At 39.8% G+C, this 22,015-nt stretch overlaps 8 protein-coding genes across 10 annotated transcripts in view; 4 read left to right on the plus strand and 4 right to left on the minus strand.

The window, feature by feature from the left end:
* Positions 1-350: 350 nt before the first annotated feature.
* Positions 351-2,571, minus strand: LOC126783513 (chaperone protein dnaJ 49-like). The gene is made up of 3 exons (XM_050508996.1): positions 2,470-2,571; positions 1,252-2,377; positions 351-603 (listed from the first exon to the last, which is right to left on the minus strand). The coding sequence occupies exon 2, from the start codon at positions 2,365-2,367 to the stop codon at positions 1,267-1,269; it is 1,101 nt and encodes a 366-aa protein (XP_050364953.1). The 5' UTR covers positions 2,368-2,377; positions 2,470-2,571; the 3' UTR covers positions 351-603; positions 1,252-1,266.
* LOC126783497 (chaperone protein dnaJ 49-like) overlaps positions 351-22,015 on the minus strand; it is a 54,281-nt gene continuing 32,616 nt past the window's right edge. The window contains exon 3 of the mRNA XM_050508985.1: positions 351-603. The gene's annotated coding sequence lies outside the window, so the exon portion shown is untranslated. The remainder of the gene's footprint in view (positions 604-22,015) is intronic.
* Positions 2,748-5,556, plus strand: LOC126783533 (ribosome biogenesis regulatory protein homolog). Its single transcript, XM_050509017.1, has 8 exons — positions 2,748-2,895; positions 3,229-3,379; positions 3,849-3,900; positions 4,056-4,184; positions 4,356-4,473; positions 4,714-4,897; positions 5,000-5,113; positions 5,203-5,556. Exons 1-8 carry the CDS (start codon positions 2,804-2,806, stop codon positions 5,422-5,424), a joined length of 1,062 nt encoding a protein of 353 aa, XP_050364974.1. The 5' UTR covers positions 2,748-2,803; the 3' UTR covers positions 5,425-5,556.
* On the plus strand, positions 6,132-7,588 carry LOC126792849 (adenine nucleotide transporter BT1, chloroplastic/mitochondrial-like). The gene is made up of 3 exons (XM_050519337.1): positions 6,132-6,728; positions 6,858-7,016; positions 7,124-7,588. Exons 1-3 carry the CDS (start codon positions 6,132-6,134, stop codon positions 7,586-7,588), a joined length of 1,221 nt encoding a protein of 406 aa, XP_050375294.1.
* On the minus strand, positions 8,844-12,230 carry LOC126783445 (DEAD-box ATP-dependent RNA helicase 52C-like). Its single transcript, XM_050508919.1, has 6 exons — positions 11,480-12,230; positions 11,306-11,389; positions 10,587-10,829; positions 10,184-10,351; positions 9,933-10,046; positions 8,844-9,823 (listed from the first exon to the last, which is right to left on the minus strand). Exons 1-6 carry the CDS (start codon positions 12,179-12,181, stop codon positions 9,092-9,094), a joined length of 2,043 nt encoding a protein of 680 aa, XP_050364876.1. The 5' UTR covers positions 12,182-12,230; the 3' UTR covers positions 8,844-9,091.
* LOC126783560 (uncharacterized) overlaps positions 14,014-22,015 on the minus strand; it is a 55,272-nt gene continuing 47,270 nt past the window's right edge. Inside the window, exons 1-8 of one of the 2 annotated variants that reach the window (XM_050509056.1) lie at positions 17,120-17,223; positions 16,899-17,027; positions 16,125-16,240; positions 15,882-15,963; positions 15,571-15,630; positions 15,381-15,488; positions 14,747-14,792; positions 14,014-14,529 (exon numbers count right to left, since the gene is read on the minus strand). In XM_050509056.1, the coding sequence (XP_050365013.1) occupies positions 14,294-14,529; positions 14,747-14,792; positions 15,381-15,488; positions 15,571-15,630; positions 15,882-15,963; positions 16,125-16,240; positions 16,899-17,027; positions 17,120-17,188 (846 nt within the window). In that variant the 5' untranslated portion in view covers positions 17,189-17,223 and the 3' untranslated portion in view covers positions 14,014-14,293. Of the gene's footprint in view, positions 14,530-14,746; positions 14,793-15,380; positions 15,489-15,570; positions 15,631-15,881; positions 15,964-16,124; positions 16,241-16,898; positions 17,028-17,119; positions 17,224-22,015 lie in introns of those variants that run through there. The other variant, XM_050509047.1, reaches the window with a different exon arrangement.
* The window catches only part of LOC126783486 (probable ethanolamine kinase), a 55,112-nt gene continuing 52,062 nt past the window's right edge, over positions 18,966-22,015 (plus strand). The window contains exon 1 of the mRNA XM_050508965.1: positions 18,966-19,013. The gene's annotated coding sequence lies outside the window, so the exon portion shown is untranslated. The remainder of the gene's footprint in view (positions 19,014-22,015) is intronic.
* The window catches only part of LOC126783474 (probable ethanolamine kinase), a 55,076-nt gene continuing 52,062 nt past the window's right edge, over positions 19,002-22,015 (plus strand). Inside the window, exons 1-11 of one of the 2 annotated variants that reach the window (XR_007670877.1) lie at positions 19,002-19,177; positions 19,305-19,396; positions 19,549-19,655; positions 19,782-19,887; positions 20,200-20,322; positions 20,467-20,558; positions 20,665-20,749; positions 21,018-21,123; positions 21,205-21,271; positions 21,472-21,564; positions 21,649-21,840. Coding sequence is in view for 1 of the 2 variants with exons in the window: in XM_050508955.1 (XP_050364912.1) it covers positions 19,041-19,177; positions 19,305-19,396; positions 19,549-19,655; positions 19,782-19,887; positions 20,200-20,322; positions 20,467-20,558; positions 20,665-20,749; positions 21,018-21,123; positions 21,205-21,271; positions 21,472-21,564; positions 21,649-21,762 (1,122 nt within the window). In the remaining variant the exon portion in view is untranslated. Of the gene's footprint in view, positions 19,178-19,304; positions 19,397-19,548; positions 19,656-19,781; positions 19,888-20,199; positions 20,323-20,466; positions 20,559-20,664; positions 20,750-21,017; positions 21,124-21,204; positions 21,272-21,471; positions 21,565-21,648; positions 21,998-22,015 lie in introns of those variants that run through there. The other variant, XM_050508955.1, reaches the window with a different exon arrangement.

Genomic DNA, 22,015 nt, shown 5'->3' on the forward strand with positions numbered 1-22,015 from the left:
CTCTAGAAGATGATGCAGGGTCTTATTGCGTATCGAGCCCTCATCGGCTCTCATTGATGTGAAAATGTGAAATTATGAGACCAAGGTTCAATTGGCAATGATAACTCGGAAGGGGAGACATACGTCCATCATCTGCAAACAATCATCCCCATGCATTCATTATTCATACTAAAGTTATTGTAGCATAGATAGTTCCCGTTGTAATCTGGTTGTAATTTCTCTTTTTATCGAATCAAAAGAGATGCGGATTAATATCTTTCATGTAGCCGTTCTAAAATTATTATAACATTGATCAAAGTATCGAATGCTACAATCGAACTGTGTGACAAAAATGCCTAGTTCCACATACATATATGAAAGTGTATGTATTGAACAAGATATGTATGCAACATTAACAATCGCAAAGCTTTAATACTAATCTCGGACAATTTTGCGGTCATTGTGCCTATATTCAGACTAAGAATATAAAACTTGTGGAGGCTGCAGAGGCTATCCAGATACACCAACTAAAAACACACAAATATGCAGCTATTGTCCGTCATCTCTCCTGCTTATGCACTGTGCAACCAGAATAGACAGAGAGACTGGCACCCAAAGAACAATCTGCAAGAGAGGAACTCCCAAATTCAGATCAATAAACAGTGCGACATATTGAGATTCACCACTGTTAATTCAAAGAAAATACGAGCCTTGATAACCCTGGATTGATTTGATGATACAACACATTAGGGTTAACTTGTGGGCACCACTTAGATTAGCTCTACTCTATTAGGGTTTAGAATGTGTTTGAGATAAAATGATCCGCTTAGATTGGAATGAACCAACTAGTCCTGACTCACTTCCAATCAGCAAAAGCAAACCTTATCTCATACTAAACATTTACACAGGTAACAAAGAAAACAAAACGTTTTGTTGTTCCCAAGTTTTTTAGCAAACCAATAGTGCCACCAAAGTACAATCAGAAAGTTGTCAAAGTGCAGCAAACACATTGTCCAACAATTAAAACTCAACCAGCCATATCAACAGAATTCACCAGAACAGAAAGAATGAAAAATCAGCTGATTCCCTTCAACAGCTTTTGCATACTACCATCCTAGCATTTGTGAAAGATCAAAAACATAGAACACTAGGTGTCAAGCTTACGGTCAGTGGCAAGATTAAAATAGCAGTGATTCACTTATTAAACATTTTCTCTACACTATATAGAACACTGTATCATCTAATGCAAAAGATAGCAGGATAGATTTGGACCTTCAGTAGAAGAAATCAAGCTGCCGCCTCAAACTGCTTCAACATGTCACAATGTGGCGTCTCACGAACAAATCCCCACTGGCGACGCTGCAATTCTAGCCGGCAATTCTGCGACAGAACATTGAAATACTCCCTCTCCACCTGCTGATCAAGCCTGGCGCGGTCTGCACTACCAGACGGGTAATCTTGCTCAAACTCAGTCGACCTGACATAAAAATTGACCCCCTTTTCCGTGGTAAACCGGTACTCAAAAGGATACGACCTCGACAGCGAGTAAACAGGCTGAGAGGACGGCAAAAAGTTAAGCAGCAATATAAGCAGCACAGGCAGCAACTGAATAAGTGTCCTCGCATTGAACCCACCAGAGGCATACTCAGCAGGCCTCGCTCCCCCCATTCCCTGCCCGAAACTAAACCCCCTAAACTGCGTGGTGGCCGGCGCCATTCCTCCTCCTCCGAAAAAGAAGTTCCTGAAAATCTCGTCGGCATCCACATCACCACCCTCATAAAAGAACCCATTTCCTGCACCATGATGGTGCCTAGGAGCACGCCGCCGCTCGTAAACCGGCTCCTCCGACCCCGAAACATCGTACTTCTTCCTGCTCTCAGCATTGCTCAGGCACTGAAACGCCTTCGACACCGATTTAAAGGCCTCCTCGGCTCCGGGGGCCTTGTTCTTATCAGGATGGACCTTCAATGAGAGCTTCCTATAAGCTTTTCGAACATCTTCGACACTACAGCTCCTCTCCACCCCCAATATCTCATAGTAGTCCTTCTTCCTCTTCAGCTCCCTCACAGTCGTCACCTGCTCCTCCGTGTACCCACCCGCCGAGCCCGACCCGGACCCGGAACTCGACCCGGAAGCGGAAGCCTTCCTTTGACGAAGCGGAGGCATACCGAGGCCCGAACCGGACGGCGCGTCGGGCTTGGCGCCGTCGGAAGGCGGCGGAGGATCGGAGTCTTTACCGGCCGACGATAGCAGATCGTCGATCGGAAGCGACGGATCGAGGCGGCGAGCTTTGGCCAAGAATTTCAGGGCGCGGGTGCGGTCGCCGCCGTCGAGAGCTTCCTTCCCGATTCCGAAGCATTTCAAAGCGTCGTCTTTGTTTCCGTCCATCTCAAAATTGCTGAGGAAACAAATTAGGGCACAATAAAAATCGAAACTTTGAGCTGTTATGATAATAAAATTGAAACCCAAAACTGAGAGAATTGAACTTACAGATGAGATGGATATGAACGAGGGCTAATCTGGGTAGCGATCAGATTCTGGAGATTGTGATCGAGTCACTGTGATTTCATGGAGTCTAGGGATTTTATTCCCAAATTGGTTTCTACGTTGAAACGTCTACATTGTTAAAGCAAAAGCTTTCACGCGTTTTGGGCCAATTGAGAATCATAAACCCAATGGGCTTTTATGTAATTTTAAGCCCAATAAGATATAGGGCAACAAACGGCACCGTTTGGTAGGAGTTAGATAAACCCTTGGAAAGCCTTTGGTTTCTTTCTCTCTTTTTCTTCTGCAGCTTTCGAGTACCAAAACAGAGCTCGTAGCTATGGAGACCGATACGACGGCGTTTCAAATCGACCTGGGTAATCTCATGGCGGTTGACCTTCATCATCAATTTCCCTCCAACCCTTCTTCCAGGTTTGTATTTCTGTTTTGGTGTCTGTATGGTACTGTGTTTTGTGGGGTTTTGGTTGCTAGAGATTTATATAAAAATGGTTACTGAACTCAAAGTTGATATCTTTGAAGCTTAATCTACAACTATGGAACTGGGTTTTTGCATTTATCATTAATTTTTGTTAAAGTTTGGATTTTTATCTATATGAATTTCAGGGTGTTGGTTTTGGGTAGGAATTTGATGTTAAAATTGATACTGTGCTGATAGGCTAGCATGTCTATGAGAGTTTGGCTGTTGAGTTTGATGTGAAATGGTTTTGTTTAGTGAGTAATATTGTTGTTTTTATTGAATGCTAGGGAGGAGTTGGTGAAGGATTATATTGCAAAAGGAACTGAGTTAGTTCAAGCTATTGCGAATAATTTATTCAATTTGCCTTCGACTGAAGACATTGAGGGAACACTTGTGAAGTTGCCTGCTCCAACTACTAGATTGCCCCGAGAAAAGCATGTAAGTGATTGATTGATCCCTTTTAGTTTGTCATGTTACAAGCTTTGTTTGTCTATATACAGTCTGGATATACAGTTTTTGAGCTGTAACCTTTGTATTGTACTTGAACATTGGATGGTGCACAATGCTGTGTGCTATTTAACTAGAAACTGAGTGGAGTGTTAGTTCATGGTGAGGAATGGCATGTTTTCTGTTTAATGGCAAATTAGCAAGTAATTAGGAGTCTAAGCAACCCCAAATACTTATTAATCTCCTGATGTGCTGTCAAAATATGGTTCCCTGTACGACTTGGTTGAGTGGAATGTTGGCCTGTGGAAAGGGACATGGTTCAGATGTTCCATGGTAAGAGCATGCAGACATGTTATGAGAGAAATGCACATGGTTGCTTTCTTTAACATCTTATGAGCTGCTATTGTTTCATTTTGTCTTAAGTTGGACTGGCAATAACATTTTCCTTTGTTGTCTACAGATTCCAAAGCCTAAGCCTCCTACAAAATGGGAACTGTTTGCCCAAAAGAAAGGTCAGTCATTGCAGTTTTAAGAAACCTCTCTCTTTCTCTCTCTCTCTCTCTCCATATGTGTGTGTGAGAGAGAGAGAGAGAGAGAGAGAGAGAGAGAGATTGTGCATCTACTTTATGATTTTGGACTGGATTTGTGATTTTTAGTTTTCATGCAGGCATAAAGAACCGTAAGAAAGATAAGATTGCGTATGATGAGTCTAGTGAAACTTGGAAACGTCGTTATGGATATGATCGTGCAAATGATGAGGATAATGTACCTATCATTGAGGCAAAGATGACTGATGGTAAATACTTCAATCATTGTTGCTATACGAGTCCTTTACTGCTTATGATTATAATGATACTGAATATAGTACATCGTAAAAGTCTTTGACTGGATTCCTATGGATCTTGTAAATCTATGTCTTGTCAATCTCAAATTGCTCTTCTCTCATGGTTGTCACTTTCCTTTGCAGTACCAGGGGAGGATCCTTTTTCCAAAAGACGAGAAGATAAAAAGAATCGTGTTGAAAAGCAAGACAAAAATAGATTGCAGAACTTGAAGCAAGCTGCAAAAGTTGGTGCTTTGCCAAGGTATCCCCCTTTCACTTCTCAATGGTGTTTAACCCGTAGATAGTTCATCTTAAGTTAACCTATTACATCATCTAGCTATATGGACATGCACTGAGAATATGTATATACAACAAAATTATGAAGTCTAGAAGTTCAGTTAGCTATCTTTAATACTGGAAGTTCACATATTAACCAAGTCTCAATAATCTTAATATGTTCTATGTTTAGCATTATAAGAGCATAATTAAACTATTTTTGCAGTCATATTCAACTAGCTGCTACAAGGTTGCCTATAACAGGAACCCAGGCTGCACCCCAAAAGGTTACTAAAGATGAACTTGGGAGTGTTGCTGGAATTGCAGCAACTGCAACAGCCAGTGGTGGAAAGTTTGATAAGAAATTGCCAGGTGAAAAACCTGGTAAACATAAAGGAAAGTATCGCAAGGTATGCTGTTTGATCTCCTAGCAATTACATCGTATGGGGGCTTATCACAGGTTAAGTGATCAAAGTGTTTAATCCTCTTTCTTTTTCTGTTTCTACTTTCAGTTTTTACCAGTTATAGGTGGGAAAGGGATACACACGCAAGAGCAGGAGCAAACCAATAAAATTCTGAACAAGCTAATTTCTAAGAACTCCCATGAGATGCTCAATGTTAACAAGGTTCACTTCTCTTTTACTGGCAATGGGTTCTTTCCAGAGAATTTGGTAAAATTAAATTATTAACATTTGAGTGCAATTCTGTGTGACAGGCTGTTGACATGTATAATGTGAAGAAAGATAAGAAGCGGAACAACAGACCGGAGAAGTCTTCTTCAGGGACCCCTGGTCAGTTGAAACCAAGGAAAAACCTTACGAAGAAGCCATTTAACAAGGGCTCTTCAAAGTCATTTGACAAGGGATCTAAAAAGCCATTTGACAAAGGATCTAAGAGGCCATTTAACAAGGGATCTTCAAACAAAGGCAGAAAATGAAATTCCTAGCCATGAGCCCATGACCGTGATTATCCGTCGAAGTTTTGAAGGAGATTCAACAACTTAGTTATTGTTGTGTATCAAAAATTATTATGCAAGACTTCTGTTTTTAAGGTGAAAGCGTTTATTCTCTTTTCCTCTCTTTATGTCTCAAGCAACCAGCTATACCGACGTGATTTTGACCTATGTTTAACTGGTCTCCCTATTATTTTCCTTGGGGATATGATTTAGAAGTGTGTGTACTGTGTAACACATCCCCCTTTAGTTAATCTCCTTGTAGATTTTCAAGTAAACCGTTTATCCATTCTACTTAAGCCGCAAAACAAACCTCAACCACCGAATTCTCCTACGCCTTGACAATCAAGAAATCAGTTTGATCTGAACCTCGTGGCTTTCAAAGTGCCAAGAAGCATCGTCTTGGCATTGGAAAATCTAACTAAAGCATTGTAAAACACAACGAAACACTAATATACGCTAGCGACATACCACAAAAATTCAAGATAAACTCCATTCAAATTATTGCCAAAGCATTGAAATTGGTAGTTCAGTCACAGAGCTCATGACCATGCAAAAATCTCTCTCTATGTATCATAGATCGCTCTCTCATTCCAGAAAAGATCAATCCTTTGCATACCCTTTAAGCCAAGCAACTCCTTTTCTGCTCGAAAATTCATTCCATATTATCAGATAAACATAACTGGTTCTTGATGGCTAGAAGAAGACTGCAGGTGATTGAACATGCAAGAGAAGACTTTGAGTTGTTTTGTTCTGGAATGAAAATTCAATGGAGTCCTCTAGAGAATGCTTCTCGTGGCTTATTTGCAAGTATTGGTCAAGTGGCAACGGCAATGGGATTTGGTATTTCACCAAATCCACAGAATCTTAGGATGGATAGCACCACAAAGCTACTGAGCTCCACATACATGAGATATGTGCCTGTACCAGATTTGGGTTTTCGGGTTGCTGGAGTTGAAGAGTTGGTGATGGAAGAAGTTCTAGAGATTGAAGAAGAAGCAGAGGTTGGGACCATGAACAAGTTGAAGAATAGAATCGATGGTTTTGGAACGAAAATCAAGATAGGTAATGCATCACTAAGAAGGTTGTTGAGTGGAGCAATAGCAGGTGTTGTGTCAAGAACAGCAGTTGCGCCATTGGAAACCATAAGGACCAACTTAATGGTGGGGAGCTGTGGCAACTCATCCAGTGCAGTATTTCAATCTATCATGGGAGCTGATGGATGGCAAGGCTTATATAGAGGCAATCTGGTCAATGTCATTCGTGTTGCGCCAAGCAAGGGTATTGAGGTAGGTTTGGCTAAATTTTTAACCCCTAGAGCTACAATTCGCGCAATTCTAGTCCTTGATCATTGATGCCAAGAACTTCAGGGTAAACATGCTAATTTATGTTAGCTGATGGAAAGTTAATTTGTACAGTTATTTGTCTTTGACATGGTGAACAAGTACTTGACTAGACCTGGGGAAGAGCTGAAAATCCCTATTCCTGTTTCATCAATCGCGGGCGCCCTTGCTGGAGTCAGCTCAACCTTGTGCACATACCCTCTTGAGCTGTTAAAAACACGATTAACTGTCCAGGTAAACTCAAATAATACATGGCCTGAAAGGACTAGTTTATTAATTCATTAGCTGGTTTTCTAAGACCTTGAAGCATTACTCAGACGTTTAGTTTGATTTGGTTGCAGAGAGGAATGTATAAAAACTTTTTCGATGCATTTTCGAAGATTGTGAAGGAGGGAGGACCTGGAGAGCTGTACAGAGGCCTTACACCAAGTCTTATAGGAGTAATCCCATATGCTGCTTCCAACTATTTCGCTTATGATTCACTCACAAAAGCTTACAAGAAGGCTTTCAAAAAGGAGGAAATCGGAAATGTAATGACACTGTTGATTGGCTCAGCATCTGCTGCATTTTCAAGCACCGCAACTTTCCCACTCGAGGTGGCTCGGAAGCAAATGCAGGTGAATGGGAGACAATACAAGAACATAATTCATGCTCTTTGTAGCATATTTGAAAGTGAAGGACTTGCTGGCTTGTACAGAGGGTTAGGACCAAGCTATATGAAACTGGTTCCTGCTGCTGGGATATCCTTCATGTGCTACGAAGCATGCAAGAGGATACTCACTGAGAATGAGAAGAGGAATTCATAATTTGATTAATTTCCATGCATGAATTACCTTGTTTGGCATTTGAAACTAGGGATTGTAAATTTCTCAGTGGAATTAAATTTCTCAGTGTGGAACGTAGTGTACCATGCCATGCAGAGGCTATATATGTTGCTTAATTTCCATGGATTTGCTAAAATACTATTGCTTTCACAGGCTGTTGCGCTTGAACAGTGCATTTTGAGAAAGCATCGCAAAAGCTTTAAATGAAAAAAACAGATGTCCAAGGCTAAATGAATGACAGCAAAGTTTAGATCTCATATCAAATGAAGGAAAAAAAGATGCAAAAACTAGGACCAACAAATTAAGAAATTCATCAATCAGCCACGTAACTAAACTAGCCGAGCTCAAATGCTTCCTGCAAAATCCAAGTCGACCTTCCTGCAATTGTGTCTTAAACCATGGTGCTAGTTCAGTTACTCTGCAAGAAAGTACTGATACTGAGGCATAGACTGATAGAAAGTAGGAATAAGAACGCTTCCCTCAAAATATTTACGTTATATAGTTTTACTTACTGACGGACTGGATCCAAGTATTGAACCAATGGGGTTTTAACTTTTAACATTCCTCCATTTTTAGGAATTCATTGTGCTCTTTGATCTTGTGTAATTTCACAAAAACGTACTGGACTTTATTCATGTTTTTCACACTACTAGTTTCTTTACATGATTACATCATTCACAATACACTAGTCACTTGCAGGTGATATAATGTTGTTTTTTTAGAGAAAGAAACTATATTTCACCAAAATGACCATGAAGACAATTCCAGCAACAAGGCACATTCATTTGTATATACAATTGTGATCGAAATCCAAATCCAAATCCATGCAAGGCAATGGCAGGCTCATCATATCCATGTCATTAATTGAACAACTGATTCTTGATGATCCTTATCAAAGAAATCCTAATGAAGTTCCACAAGTAAAACAGTAAGTGCGAATTGCAGCTTATATTGGCAACAGCTTATATCTTCAAAGGAGTTTCAAAGGAGTAAACAGTTTCTCCCATGATTCAGGCGATTCAACTGAACACAAAACAATGCTTGATCCCTGATCTTAGCTTCTATCGCATTTCTCAACATATCAGCACAAACATGTATCTTCAAAGTAAATAGAAGGGAAACGAAGAGATCAGAGAGGGCAGTAGAAGATCACTCGATAACTTTTCATTGATATATTAACCTGAGGCTATGGATCATAACAAAAGCATGCTGACAAAATACATACTTAGAGATTAGGTTCATTACAAAAGGATCACATCTTAACACCTAATGAAACAAGCTTCTTGATACTATGAAGGTCAAGAGGCAAGTTAGCTCAGCATGCTTTCTAGTACTTGTATCAGACCTTTTCCTAAAAGAAACTAAGGGGATATTAAGTTGAATTCTCCCATCTTGTAGTTAGTCCTTGATCTTCAGAAGCTGTTTTTTCACCATTATCTATAGATATCACTCCTCATTTACTGTTAATATGACTATCCTGCAGATCTATTCCCACCCACCAGCAACAATATCATCATAATTTCCAAAGCTCGATGGACCAGTGGTACCAGCAGCATCAGTGTTACCCCCATTATAAGAAGCATCAGTGTTTGAAGTAGCAGGCTCATCCACATAAGAGTTCCCATATGTTCCTCCATGGCCAAAAGAACCAGCATCAGTTTCACCCACATTATAAGAAGCAACATTTTTTGAAGCAGCAGGTTCATCCACATAAGAATTCCCATAATTTGCACCATAGCCAAATGAACGAGCCACATATGAGCCTGAATCATCACGAAAAGCAGGAGCGCCAGCACCCACAGAAGAATCCCCATAACCATAACTGCCAGACCCATAATGATTCTCACTCCTACGAAAGTCATATCCACCAAAGTTACTGCCACCATACTTTTGGCCCTGGTCTCCACCATAAGGAGATGATTGTTCAGCATAATTTTTAAGCCAGTCAGGAACCTCCTGCTTTGATTCCTTCAATAAATCCACTAGTGCCTTTGCATGTGGCTGGTTCTTTTCACTGAAGAAAGCAGTTGCAAGACCAGTTTTACCAGCACGTCCAGTACGACCAATCCTGTGAACATAATCATCTATGCTTTTTGGAAAGTCAAAATTGACGACATGGGCAACATGTGGGATATCTAAACCTCGTGAAGCAACATCTGTTGCCACCAGTATTGGAGTTGTACCACACTTAAACAACCTCAAAGCTCGTTCCCTCTCCTACAAAATTGACAAGCAAATAATGAGTGCAGGTACAGGAAAGGAATAACACTTTAACAAACAGTACCGTAAAATGATAGATCGAATTAAAGAGATAAGATAGTCTTACCATTTGCACTTTGTCGCCATGTATTGCTATTGCGGGGAATCCTTTTCTGGATAACCAGTTTTCCAACTGATTTGCTCCTTTCTTGGTCTCAACAAATACCAAGGTTAAAGCAAGCTGACTCACAAACAATTATGCAGCGATAGTTCAGAAAAACAAAAATTTAAGGATCTAAATCAAAACATAGCTGTCATGAACAAATCAATGCTAAGTATAACAAACAACGGAAAGCAAATGAAAACTTGAAACCATACCTTTCCATTAGATCCATTGTCCCTCTGATTCTTAAGAAGACCACATAAATGCTTTGTTTTGTCCATATCATTGACAAACTCAACCTTTTGTGCTATAAGATCAGTGCTTGACCCAACTCTCCCAACAGCCAGAAATATGTAGTTCTCGAGGAAATCTGCCGCAAGCCTCTACAGGAAACAAAAATGATAAGACACATTATAGCGTATAGTATTAAAACAAGGAACAGCTCTCGAAGGTTATGCCAAAATACATGCATCCTAAGCAAAGGGTCTATTTCGACACCACAAACAAAACATGGCATACTTTGAGCTTACTGATTCCTCAACTATTGGTTAGCAGATTTATTAGTTGAATTCCATATATAGAAACACATTTTAGAGCATTAACAATTACTTGACCCACCTGTATTTCAGCAGGGAATGTTGCACTGAAAAGCAATGTTTGCCTTGCACCAGGGGGAGGCATGTCCATCCGTTGAACAATCTTCCTTATTTGAGGTTCAAAACCCATGTCCAACATCCTATCAGCCTCATCTAGTGCCAAGTATTTGATCATCTTGAGGGAAACTCGTGACCGTTCAATCATGTCCACCAAGCGCCCTGGAGTGGCGACTAGGATGTCAACTCCTCTCTCCAGATCACGAAGCTGCAGGGTCAAAAGAAAGTATCAGTAACACAACAAACAAAAGTTCCATCTTTCAAAACCAGAATTTAGAGAATGGTGGATCGTGAGTTCACAACTTTAGTAAATTGGAAGAATCAAGAAGACACAATACAGAGTCATACTGCATCAACCTGTCTGACTCTCTAACAAGATATCAATACAACACAACTTCGAACAGCCATGATATACCAAAAGCAATCACACCTCATAGCCAATCAAAATGAAAACCATCAATCCTTGTCGACCATATGACAAGTAACAAATAGTCTCGAAAATAACACCATGACTCATAATATCAATATTAGCATACAACAAGTTCAACAGACAACACAGAAACAATTAACCACAAACACAGCATAGTCTAGTGTTCTACACTCCAACACTTCCAAGAAATCAGAAACACGTGACGAAATGCATCATTACGAACAATCAGAATCACTGGAAATGGAGACACAGACCTGCTGGCCCATCGGCGCTCCACCATAAACAACAGCCACCTTTGCTCCACTCTGATATGCAAACTTCTCAGCTTCCTCGTATATCTGCCACATCAACATTGAAAAACATCAAAACCAGACCAACATTCTAACTACATTGTCCCCAAAACTCTGCGAAAACACACACACACACACCTGACTAGCCAACTCTCTCGTCGGAGACAAAATGAGAGCCAGAGGAAACACAGTCCACCCATCCCCACAACTCTCAGACCCCGCCATTGACTTTTCAGTCAACACTCCACTGATAATGGGGAAGCAAAACGCCGCCGTTTTACCCGACCCGGTCTGAGCACAGGCCATCAAGTCCCTTCCGGCCATGGCTATCGGAATCGCGTGGCGCTGCACCGGCGTCGGCTTCACGTACCTACACCTCCTGATGTTGTTGTTCAAGCACTCCCCCAAGTCAATCTCTCCAAAGCTCCCCGCCGCCGCCGGCACGTCCTCGCCGGTCGCCTCCACCGGAATATCCTCGTACGCATCGAAGTTGATACCCGCATTGCTGACGTCATCGCCGCCGCTCACTTTCACCTCCTCGAGCCTCTCGCACACGTCATCCACCGGCCTCGGCGGCTGCGCCCTACCGCGGCTCCGGCCGCCGAAACCAAAACCTCCACGTCCGCCGCGACCAGGACCGGAGCGGCCGCCTCCCCGGTAGCCGCCGTAGCTGGGGTGAGAACCGTACTGAGCCGGCTCGCTGAAACCTCGGCCGTAGGCGTTGTAGCCGCCGCCGCGGAGATGAGGAGGGACGTAGGAGGCGGAGCTGGGCCGGGGGCGAACGCCTTTCCGGGCCGACTCGGTGACGGCTTCGGCCCAAGACATGGTTCGCAGACTCATGATCACCGTGTTTTTTTTCACACCTGACAAAACACACAAAAGCCCTCACAAAAAAAAAATGAGAGCTTCTGTTGAATTTGGGGGTGAAGAAGATGATCGATGGGGGAGCCGTCTCTGGGTTTATAACTTTATATATGAATGTGAAATGTGGGGAGAGAGAGAGAGAGAGAGAGAGTGAGAGTGAGAGTGAGAGTGAGAGTGATAGTGAGAGAGAGTGAGGTGGCGGAGGTGGTGGTGGGTTAATTCTATCGACGTATTTGGTGAAAATGACCAACGGGGGAAAAAGTACTATTATTTTAAGTTTTTTAAAGTAGGAAATGAAGAGTTTTTTATTTTTCATTTTTTTTAGGGTCCATCTCCACCGTTAAAAAAATCTGATATAATTATCAATAGTATCTCTACTGTTTTTCTTTTTAACGTATATATATACATAATTTTGATTTTGATTTTGATTTTGATGGCTCTGTTTGTACGCGGGTTCAGGCCATCTCCAGTAAGTATTGAGCTCTGTTGCCCTTTTTGACATTTCATCAACTCCAACAACAGAGGGCCCAAGGGGGGTGTAGAGGTCTAAATCTGGCCCTTTCTTTGGCTCTCCAGCTCTTGCGGGACCTCATGGAACAACAATAAACTACTCTCCATCCCTTTCTTTGGGATGTAGGAATAATCGAAACGTCCATACGTTGTATGTATATGATGAAGATCAATGGTTGGTAATTAAACACTATAATTAAGATTATACAAGTAGCCTTTGTGAATTATGAAAAAAATATGAATCAAATTCATTATCAGAACATACCCTTAAAAGGAGTCTCCAAATTTCTTTTTCTCCTAATAATTATATTAAAGTATTATGATAAGAAAGTAATATATTAGAAATAAAAAAACATGATGTAAATCAATAAAATATTGTGAGGGCTAAAATCTAACTCTCTCCACTCTTTTATGAATTATAAATATTAAACATGGGTCAAATTATAGCTCTGGACCCAATATAGTCATCTCTTACGGAAGATAATCTCAGTTACTATAGGTTCTCAATTTGGTAAACATCGTCGAAATTATGTTATCTCTGTTACTAAAAAACTTGAAAACTATAGGTTCGCCGGAAAGTTTATACACTGGCTTTCAGCAATGCCAAACAAGTGATCGTGGAAGGTGACTTAAAGTTTTAATCGACTACATAATTGTATATAATGTCTTTCTCCAGCAGAATTAAAACGGTAGTGGATGATGTTCCTTCATTGATACCTCATTTTCATTTGGCGACTTCGTTCATAATCCGTCTGAGCCGGCTACAGTTTTTGGTCCCACTATTTTCCTCTTTATGTGTTCCCACTGTGAATCAGCTAGGAATGGGTGTACCTAGAAGGTCGCTTTCAAAGTTATGGACAAGAAAATATGGGCCTTTTAGAGAGCCCGACTCAATGAAGTGCTTCGCGCGTGTGGTTAAATGCGCGCGTGGATTTGAGGCAGGGAACGCCTGGGAAGGCTGGGATATCTTATGGCGATTGGCGAACGAACGCGGCCTTCGTGCTTTGTGGTTTATATGTTTTGGGGAGATTCGAATAGGAGTTTGGGTGTGGGACGTTGGGTAGAAGATTAATATCTTCGACTGGTCTACACGCGTATTGAACGTGGGTGGAGTTTGATTATACTGAAGTGGAGGGTATAATGGACATTTGCGCAATCTTTCACTGCTAAATGCGGGATGAATGCTTAATGGCGTTTGCGACGATTACTTTCTACTTCTGCTTGTTTTGTTTTTAATTAAAACCAGTAAGCTCTTTTTGAAGGTATTGTAGATAGAACTAGGGGAACTGTAGAGGAAATGACACAATCGGAAGACATACATAAGAAATATGCACTCCATAGTTCATTCATCTGCAACTTTAACCATTTTCTTTCCGGCGTTCTGACCACGAAAATCTCCCAATAAAAGCCGACGGAAAACGCTCCCAGAAGTTTTCAGATTCTTGTACTACAATAACATCTGTAGTTGTTCATGAAAACTTCTCCATGCCCAGTTGAGCAGGAGCAGAATTCTCTAATTCGACTGTACCATTTATGCACGGTATAATACGCGAGGTTAACTCCATAACTAGCACACCTTTACTCCTTGACATTTTCTACCATTTTGTTTTCGGTCAATAGATGCTTCTCTTCCTCGTCAAGTCTTTCCAACCATTTTAGTCCAAGATCACATCCTGCTTTTGCAGCAATCTGAAACCGCTCTCTTGCCATTCCTGCCTGGTCTCTGACAAAGCTTTCTGCATTTTTTCTCGTCTTTCTGGCTAAAGAACCCCTTTTTGAAGTCAACTTCATCACAGATTCTGGGACTTCAACACCTGAGATATGCATATATGTCATTAAGGGTACATTTTCATGAGAAATTGAGCATGGAATTCAAGTTCTGGCTGTAAGCAAGAACCACTATCTGTATATAAGAATCACCCATCATAGAAATGAACCTGTGGCCAGTACTTAATCTATTCCAATTAATCGTGAGAATCTTGGCAACCATTCTGCAACAACACAAATGAAGCATGGTATGGAAGAACAGACCTTGAAGAAGAAGAGACCCATATGCTATAGCTGCGCCAGCATGTCCCTGAAATGTATGAAAAGTAAGGACACTTTAGAAGAGTGCTCTAATTGGAGAAACAATAATACCTCAGTAGATCCTAGGAAGATTAGACGTGTACAGAGATTAATTTTGTGGATAATAACTAGAACATATATAGTTATCTCCCCAGATTTTTGTTTCTATTTCCCACTTCGGGTTAGCAACCAATTCCATTTTGACATAAAATTGATAGCAACCGATTCCATTTCTACATAGACTTAACCTTTGAGCATGCCATATTATATAAACGATAAAATGTCATGCACCTTCCTTGATTAGAGGGAGTGAGAGATTCAGACTGACTGAGCTCATTTGTAAATGCAAGAAAGTGCTGCTCAAGCAAAAAATGTAATCCTTTTATGATGTTGACACTGTTAAACAACGAAATAATACATCAATTAGCCTAGCCCATTTAGAGATCCGCAGCTTTGCCCAACAAGTACCTATTACTAGTTACTACTGAACCAGATCAAATTGAACGAAATTCTACAACTACGACTACAGTTCTATTGTAATCAATCTCAGTGAATATCATGGTTGGAAATGGGTAAGCAGTATCAGGAGCTTCATTACCTTATCTGATGCCCTATGAAAACACCACAAGGCAGAGGCAACATCTTTCTTGACACAGTCTCCAGTCAGATACACAGCACCCAGAAGGTATAGTGCACCTGGATGCAACTAACAGTGTACCGAGCTCAAGTTAGAACTTAAAATAGATTCTAGAAGCACTAATATTTGCAAAAATATAGTGAAAACCTACCTGATCAACTGCCTTCTCCAAATAATCGAAAGCTTGCTGATCCGATTGGACATACTCGTTCTGAGAAAACACCCAAGAAGGCATCCATCATAAAGTAATAATAAAATCATCAAAAAAATCAGATGAAAAAGAAAAAGCAACAAAACAATTGGGATCCCCAACCAGAAACAGCAGAATATTGATCTCGCAGGGAAATTTAATCACATCAGTCATCAAACTTCACATATTGGGAACGAAACCCATAAAATTAATTAGTCCACTATACAAATTGTATGATAGCGGCAAAAGATACAATTCACTTGGGAGTGTACCTCAACTCTAAGACGACAAGCAAGTTCATATTGTGCATCTGAATCACCCATATTTGCCGCTTCAACTAACAAAGCAGCTCCTCTGTTATGAAGTAAACAGCAAATCAATCAAACGAATTTTTTTTTAATTGTATACCCCATCATGCATCACATAGTAATGTTGGGAATGCAGACCACCAGCAGTGAAGTAACACAAAATTACAAAGAAATGAGTCGATAACACTTCTCAGAAAGTACACTTACATAGCTTTGCACGCCCCTGGAACATGGTATTTCAAATGCAATCTGGACAGCCAATACCTGGCATGGGTATTTGAGTTGTCAGTCTCTAGAGCCAACTCAAAGTTCTCCTTTGCTGCCTGGTGTGATCAAACAATCATGTCAGAACAAAGACTACTTTTTCTATTATCCTAATTCATTTTCAAAACCCTAATAACGGTTGCTCCATCCTTCCCTCTTTGCTTTGCATGATACTCTATACCTTACCTATGATTTGGAAGGCTAAATCTTACCCAGCAATCAACCAACAGTGAGTAAACTAATGATGGCAATCAAAAGCAAATCATGGATTTTATGCCAGTAGCCTTTTATTATAAATAATACCCTCTTTTGATTCCTCCTAAAACCTAAAACCAAATACATCGATAACCCATATTTCAATTTGGTTCCTCTTTGTTTCCCACATTTTCTCATAAACCAAAAGCATATAAAACACATACGAACATACATAGAAATCAAAACCAAAAAGAACATTTTCCTCTTTAATTCAATGACCCCATTTTGCTGGCTCCTTTCATCTTGAACCTCATCATACCTACACAATATTCTGGTCTAACTTGTGGATCAGTACACACTCTGCATCTTCACATTACTAATCAAAGACACCAACTTTCTGGGTTCCCACTACTTTTCCAACTCTAACTTCACCTCTGGCATTGAGACCAAACTCAAAACTCAAACCTCACCCGCATGAACTCAAAAATGAAGTCTTTATTTGTTTGTAAATTAGAGACAGACCCTTAATAGAGGAATGAGTCGGCGATCGTTGAGCTCACAATAGTCAATTACTCTATCAACTTCCTTCAAAGCGCTCCACCCTTTGGCTATCAACTCCATTGCCTTCTTGTTCCTATCGTGCATCGCTCTCTGCAAAACCAACCAAGCCCAAAACCCTTTTATCAAAAACGGAGACCAAGTTTTCAAGTTATGTGAAACCAATAAGTACTTAAAAGACTGACCCTTTGAGTAAACTGAGCGAACCCATTGATGGGTCTCCAACTAAGCTTGTTCAAGAGCTGCCGCTGCATCCCGATTTAGAGTTTGAGACCGAGGGAATCAAGACCAACGTGTAAGAAGGTGTGGGTGAGGCCGTGAGGGCATATATAGAAATAGACATGATCAATAGTGAGGGCATATGTGGAAAATAATTTTGTGACAAAGTTTGCTGTAAACTTTCTTAAGAAAATATTTTATGTGCTGCGAACTTTCTTCATAAAATATTTTTTTTCTTTATAAAATAGTTCTAAACAAATTGTGGACTATAATATCGCCATAATATGGGAGTTATGACTTATGAGACTGATATTAGTGGGAGCGATAGAGCAGAAGACAAGGAATATGCAGGGCCGGCCCTCTGTTTATGAAGACTTTCGCTATTTTGATACTCTACAATAAATGTTTAAAAAATCGTAAACAGAAAAATAAAATAAATTCATATTCTACAAGTGAGATATTAATAAGTCACGAGTTTAAATTTCGACGAATTACGATTATTTTATGATATCTTACATGCTATAAAGAAAAAACTTAAAAATGAATGAAAAGTTAGACTTTTTATTATTATTGTAATCTCATATATCTCACTTATTTAGTTGTTGTAATGGTAGTTTTACATATATTCAATAATAACGAGTCTTTCAACTCTTCTTTTATTTCATTTTTTCCACTTATCTGAGCCCCATTAAATATAGGACCCTAGGCTTGAGCCTACTTACTCTTGCTCGGGGCCGGCAATGGGAATATGACACTACAGCTCATGATGCCTAAACCCTAACCAGTTTGCTCTCTGTAATGGGACTCTAAATCAAATAAATCGTTCTTATCTTTTTCCACATGATTTTAAATTAAAGTCGTTTAGTTTGTAGATAATTACTTAGCTCCGGTTAGTTTTGAATATGATAGTCTTATCAGATATAGATGGTTCATGGATTATTTAAGTGTCACAAAATCGTAGTATAATCCTTATATAGTTTCGTCTTTCAACATTATTTTTCGTCAATTAAGTCATTTTTTTTCAATAATTGAAGCTTTGCTATTATTATTACAATTTTTTTTTGGTTACGTTATTACAAGTATTTAGATTCAACAAGATGCGTAAAAATGGATTCAATTGACTGCTTTGAAACTTTAGACAATGTTTAATCCGAGCAAGATCTTGAACGAATCTTCTGATGTGAAATGTGAGGGACCGAAAGGGAATGCCAAATCAACCCCTTTTAGTTATCACCAACCCAAAATCCTGTCCTTTTTGCAAAGTTTTAACAGATTAAAATACCAACCACACTTCAACACATGGCTGAATCTCATCACCTCTGGACGTTGACAAAGAAAAAAAGGGCACTTGTTGTAATGGTACATTTGCACGTGTTATTTAATTTGTAACGTATTTGCTAAAGTCAAGGTTAGGAAAACATTACAATATTATAATTATTGCGTAAAAGATCACAAGTCCTAAGTAATATTATTACAATGTTATTATCAATTCATGCACCTTAGATTAATCAGAACACGCATAACACGCTCTTTCATCATATGCTTCAAATTTTGAAGCAAAAAGAACAAGCTAGAAAAAAAACTCAATTATGAAGACCGACGACATTTAGTTCCTTGTAATACAAGCAAGAGTTTCCAATTCACACAAGCCATAAAACTTAATCAACCCAAAAGTAATTAGAAGAAAAAAGAGCTAGTTCGAGTGGGGGCAAACCGGTCACTTCACATCACCCGCCCAATCGGAAAAACCGGCGCTTATATATAGCCCCCGATAAAATGGCCGTTCTTCACTAAAACGTTGCGTTTGAAAAATCCAAAGCCCAAAAAAAAAAAAAAAAAAAAAAACTCAAAACCAGAAGAAGAAGAGAGAAATCGTTGAAGGCGAAAATGGGAGCGGTGAAGAACATCTGGGACGCCAGAGAAGTAGCCGGAGCTCCGGCGGACTGCTCTCACATCCAAATCCGCTCTTCTTCTCAATCCGTCGACCCTTCCCTCCCTCTCCCCCAAATCACGCCTCTCGTAACGTCCGTCTCTCTCTCTCTCTCTCTCTCTCTCTCTACATTTTCCGGCGCTTTTTCGTTTTTCAGCGGCCGGAAAAAGGCGTGATTCGGATTTGCGTGGTTTTGATTGTGATTTGTTTGTGATTTGCAGGAAGCTGTGCAAGGATCTGTTCAAGGAGTGGTCGGATTTGGACGATTCTCGGTTCGCCGTCGAGACGGTCTCCGGCGGCATCACGAATCTCTGTGAGTGTTTGTTTTGTTGTTTTTTGAGTGATTGAATTGGTTTGTTTAAGCTGAGAAGGAGTTTTGGATTTTCTGTTAGGCTTTTGTTTAATGTGAAATTGCGGTTTACATTTGTGGTTTTGATGTGTTTGTGTTTGATTGATTGCGAGCAGTGCTGAAGGCTACGGTGAAGGAGGAGGATGGAAATGAGGTTGCCGTGACTGTTAGATTGTATGGACCTAACACTGATTATGTTATCAACCGCGAGCGTGAATTGCAGGTAGTTTTTGTGAGCTGAGATTAGAATTTGGTTTCGGTAATGTTGTTAGGATTACAATGTGTAATGTTGATGGTGTTTTTATGTGTATGCTTCACTTGGTAATTTGCTTGCTGTGTATCTGTTTAGGCGATTAAGTACCTCTCGGCTGCGGGGTTTGGTGCAACTTTGCTTGCTGTTTTTGGAAATGGAATGGTGCAGTCGTTTATAAATGCACGCACTCTTGTTCCCTTAGGTGGGTGATGTTCATTTCTTTTGATGAGTAAACATTTATTTAATGAAAGAAGTCTCAATGGGAAGCGAATATGTTAAAGTTGTGCATAAGATAGAAAGGAAAATCGACTGTTAATTTATGAATACCAACTAGATATTTTAAGAGCTTCATTTCCACAAATGTTTTTGGAGGCATTTTGGTTCAGTACAAAGTGGTATACAAAATTCAAGAAGGACGATCATTTTCATTGAAATAGATTATATGCATTTTCAGGGTTCTTGGTGAACTGAATCAGTCTATTGACATGATCTTAAATTCTTCCCATCTCGGCAGACATGAGAATTCCAAAGCTGACAGCAGAAATTGCCAGGGAACTTCGCCGGTTTCATCAGGTGGAAATTCCAGGTTCCAAGGAACCTCAGCTGTGGAGTGACATTTTCAAGTTCTACGAGAAAGGTACCTTTTGTTTGATGATCAGTTACCTTACTTTGTTTTCATATCTATAAGTGGTTCAATTTGTTGGTAAACAATTGCCTTATTAAATTTAAATTTGGGTCATATGTGCGATTTCCTCATAGTTGAGCTGCCTCCTTGTTGCAGCCTCTGCTCTTGAATTTGATGACAGCGAGAAGCAGAAGATCTATGAAACTATCTCATTTAGTGAAGTTCGCCATGAAGTAGTTGAGCTCAAGGTATCCTTCACTATTATTGTTGCTTGGTTGTTCTTGTTGCTGATTTATTATTATATAAGCCAGTTGTGGTATTTAATCCAAGATGCCTCCGCTGATAATGGAACAGGACTTAACTAGCCATTTTAAAGCTCCCGTGGTTTTTTCTCACAATGACTTGCTTTCTGGAAATATAATGGTCAATGACAAAGAAGGTATTGTACAATGTGCTCTTCTTTTTAGCCTTGTTTATTGCTGACTCCTGCAAATCGCATTACCTTCTATTGTTTATAAGAGTTATTTTTGGTCTTATTGCTCTAAATTTTGAGCATATTATGTAGTTTGAATGGACAAAAATCAATAGGCGCCATTTAGATTCCATATTTGTTTGCTCAAGAATAATTTTCTTGACATGTAAAATGAACTAATACCTAATGTTCCACTTTCTAGTTTACTTACAGTTCTTTTCTGATGATTATCCAGAGAAACTCTACTTCATTGATTTTGAGTATGGGTCATACAACTACAGAGGCTTTGACATTGGTAATCACTTCAATGAATATGCAGGCTATGAATGTGACTACAGCTTGTATGTCTCTCTCTCTCTCACATTTATTTATACTATTTTATCAGTCACATAAGATTACCTTTGAACATGGTTTAAATGCAGATACCCAAACAAGGAAGAACAATACCATTTCTTCAGGCATTATCTGGGACCTGACAAACCACAGGAGGTACATCACATATAGATTCTGTTTTTTTTTTTTGCAAGCTTCACAAATAGATATTGAGGCTATTTATCTGTGAAAATATACAAATGGATGGTTGGTTTTGTCAAATTATATATTTCTCAGACCCACTGCTATTTCTTACAGAAGTTCCGCATGTTCAAGTTTGGTAAATTCTTTTGTTATCATTGTTTTAACACCATCAGGTATCGGACAAAGATCTTGAAGCTCTCTATGTTGAGACAAATACATATATGTTAGCTTCGCACTTGTACTGGGCTTTGTGGGGATTAATCCAGGTAATATCACTGTTTTCTCAAGTTACGCTCCACTACACATCGATCAAGTTCATCTTTATTTATAATCCGGTCGATAATGTGCAGGCAAAGTTTTCCCCAATCAAGTTCGATTATCTCAGTTATTTCTTCCTGCGATACAACGAATACAAAAGGCAGAAGGAAAAGTGCTTATCCTTGGCAAGGTCATTCCTCTCATGATCTCGTGCAGAGTAACGTGTAACAGCATAAGCACGCCTGTATGTTATGAATATGTAGGGAGTGCCATTCTTTTTACTCTGCTGCGGTGCTGCCAATAGATGGTGTTGTAATATAGTCTTCTATAGCCATGACAACTAGGAAAGACATGAGCAAATAACTTGCATCAGGGGCTCTCCAAGCACTGTAATGCAGATAAACTTGTGTATGTGATCTATGTAATATTTTTGTGCTCTCATTCATGATTCATGTTACA

Source organism: Argentina anserina, chromosome 1, assembly GCF_933775445.1.
Source record: "Argentina anserina chromosome 1, drPotAnse1.1, whole genome shotgun sequence".
NCBI lineage: Eukaryota > Viridiplantae > Streptophyta > Magnoliopsida > Rosales > Rosaceae > Argentina > Argentina anserina.

What these genes read in the sequence shown, in the direction of transcription:
- LOC126783513 (XM_050508996.1), bottom strand. Translation starts at nt 2,367, where the DNA reads ATGGACGGAAACAAAGACGACGCTTTGAAATGCTTCGGAATCGGGAAG.
- LOC126783533 (XM_050509017.1), top strand. Translation starts at nt 2,804, where the DNA reads ATGGAGACCGATACGACGGCGTTTCAAATCGACCTGGGTAATCTCATG. An exon ending in CCCTCCAACCCTTCTTCCAG is followed by an intron (nt 2,896 to 3,228) that starts GTTTGTATTTCT and finishes ATTGAATGCTAG; the next exon opens with GGAGGAGTTGGTGAAGGATT. An exon ending in GATTGCCCCGAGAAAAGCAT is followed by an intron (nt 3,380 to 3,848) that starts GTAAGTGATTGA and finishes TGTTGTCTACAG; the next exon opens with ATTCCAAAGCCTAAGCCTCC.
- LOC126792849 (XM_050519337.1), top strand. Translation starts at nt 6,132, where the DNA reads ATGGCTAGAAGAAGACTGCAGGTGATTGAACATGCAAGAGAAGACTTT. An exon ending in CGCCAAGCAAGGGTATTGAG is followed by an intron (nt 6,729 to 6,857) that starts GTAGGTTTGGCT and finishes TAATTTGTACAG; the next exon opens with TTATTTGTCTTTGACATGGT. An exon ending in AAACACGATTAACTGTCCAG is followed by an intron (nt 7,017 to 7,123) that starts GTAAACTCAAAT and finishes ATTTGGTTGCAG; the next exon opens with AGAGGAATGTATAAAAACTT.
- LOC126783445 (XM_050508919.1), bottom strand. Translation starts at nt 12,181, where the DNA reads ATGAGTCTGCGAACCATGTCTTGGGCCGAAGCCGTCACCGAGTCGGCC. An exon ending in CGAGAGAGTTGGCTAGTCAG is followed by an intron (nt 11,390 to 11,479) that starts GTGTGTGTGTGT and finishes TTGATGTGGCAG; the next exon opens with ATATACGAGGAAGCTGAGAA. An exon ending in CATTCCCTGCTGAAATACAG is followed by an intron (nt 10,352 to 10,586) that starts GTGGGTCAAGTA and finishes TGTTTCCTGTAG; the next exon opens with AGGCTTGCGGCAGATTTCCT.